Here is a 2,031-nt window from a genome sequence, read left to right on the forward strand (position 1 = left end):
AGGGGGTGTTTGGGATTGCTTATTTAAAACAACTTATGCTTTTTTGTAAAAGTGCTTATTAACTTATGTGGTATCAAACTGGAGTTTTGTAAAAAGTGTTTGGATTAGCTTATAACGGTACCAAAAAGCAATAAGTTGATAAGTTGGTTTTTAGTGTTTGGCAAATTTGGCTTATAGATGTAAAATTACCAAAAAGGTCCTCCAATCAACCTGTGTTCATCGTCTCCATCCTCGTCACTCCAAACCCTATTTTCTCCAGATTCCTCTCCATCCTCATCACTCCAACCCTATTTTTTCCAGATTCCTCTCTAGTGTTCATCCGTGTTTGCACCCGCCGTGGTTGTCATCGCGAGACCCTGTGAGTGGTTTCTCCCCGAGAACCTCTGCATCGGCGAGTTTCTTGGCACCGATTTCCGTCTCCAAGACGACATCGGTTGGTTTCCTCATGGAATCGCATTCTGTTTTCGTCGTCAGCCTCCATCACAGATTTGCTTCCTCATCTAAAATCGAGGCTTCTTCTCCATTGAAATCGCTGCGGTTCATCCCTGTCGATTGGTCACTGTCACTCTTACAGGTTTGATTTCTTCTATAACTGTTGATATTTTGTTCTTAAGGGTTAAAATGGTAAATTGTTAATAAGTTGATTTTGATAAGTCAGGGGGGATTGACTTATCAAAAACGACTTATTACCGGTTTGGTACCGGTATAAGCACTTTTTTTTTTTACCCAAACACTCCAAAATGACTTATCTCCGGTACCAAACTGAAATAAGTTAATAAGTCAGTTTGAAAAGCTTACCCAAACACCCCCTTATTGAATGACGCCTCAAATCAACAAAAATGCAAATCACCCCCACAAAATTATAACTGAGTAAAGAGAAAGAATTGAGAGATTCATATGTTTGTATAATTCCAATTTTAGTGTGAATATCTCCAATTAAGAGACAAAAATACTATACTTACAATAACAAAAACTCATATTATATTTCTCTTATTGAATGACGCCTCAAATAAACAAAGTGCAAATCATCTCAAAAACTGAATAGAGAGGAATAATTGAGAGTTATTTTTTCTTAAACAATGTTACACTATTTCTTCAAAGATTCATATGTCACTTTATCCACACACAAAAACACCATATGCCTACATAATTCCAACTTTAATGTGAATATCTCCGATCCAATTTTAATGTGAATATCTCTAATTAAAAGACAAAAATATTATACTTACATTAACAAAAATCCGTATCATATTTCTTTTATTGAATAACGCTTCAAATAAACAAAAGTGCAAATCACCTCAAAAACTTAATAGAGAGGAAGAATTGAGAGGTTTTTTTTCTATCCAGTGTTACACTATTTCTTCAAGGATTCATATGTCACTTTATCCCACAAAAACTACTTATGCCTACATAATTCCAACTTTAATGTGAATATCTCCGACTAAAAAAAAGAAAAATCTTATACTGACATAAGCAAAAACTCATACTATGATTTGTCTTATTGAATGACACCTCAAATCAACAAAAATGCAAATCGCATCCACTAATTTATAACTTAATAAAGAGAAAGAATTGAGAGATTAATAAAGAGATTATCATAGAGGTGTATCACAAAATTATACATGAATAGTGAGGGAGAATTGAAAGATTAATAGAGAGGTTATCATAGAGATGTACCACAAAATTATACATGAATAGAGAGGAAAAATTGAGAGATTAATAGAGAAGTTATCATAGAGATGTACCACAAAATTATACATGAATAGAGATGAAGAATTGAGAGATTATTATAGAGGTGTACCATGAAGAGAAGATGAAAAATTATAACCGAATAGAGAGAAATAATGAGAGTTAAAAGAGTACTTAATAGAGGGAACATGAATAGGTTGAATTATTATAGAGGTGTACCATGAAGAGAAGATGAAAAATTATAACCGAATAGAGAGAAATAATAAGAGTTAAAAGAGTACTTAATGTGAACCCTATGGTGTGAACATCAAGGTATGAACATTCATGTGAACCCTATGGTGT

At 33.4% G+C, this 2,031-nt stretch overlaps 1 protein-coding gene across 1 annotated transcript in view; it reads right to left on the reverse strand.

The window, feature by feature from the left end:
* Positions 1 to 447, reverse strand: part of LOC112529609 (early light-induced protein 1, chloroplastic-like) — a 5,186-nt gene extending 4,739 nt beyond the window's left edge. Inside the window, exon 1 of the mRNA XM_025140934.1 lies at positions 332 to 447. Coding sequence (XP_024996702.1) covers positions 332 to 447 — 116 coding nt within the window. The remainder of the gene's footprint in view (positions 1 to 331) is intronic.
* Positions 448 to 2,031: the final 1,584 nt, after the last annotated feature.

This window comes from Cynara cardunculus (assembly GCF_001531365.2).
Source record: "Cynara cardunculus var. scolymus isolate 2C chromosome LG 16, CcrdV1, whole genome shotgun sequence".
NCBI classification, from domain to species: domain Eukaryota; kingdom Viridiplantae; phylum Streptophyta; class Magnoliopsida; order Asterales; family Asteraceae; genus Cynara; species Cynara cardunculus.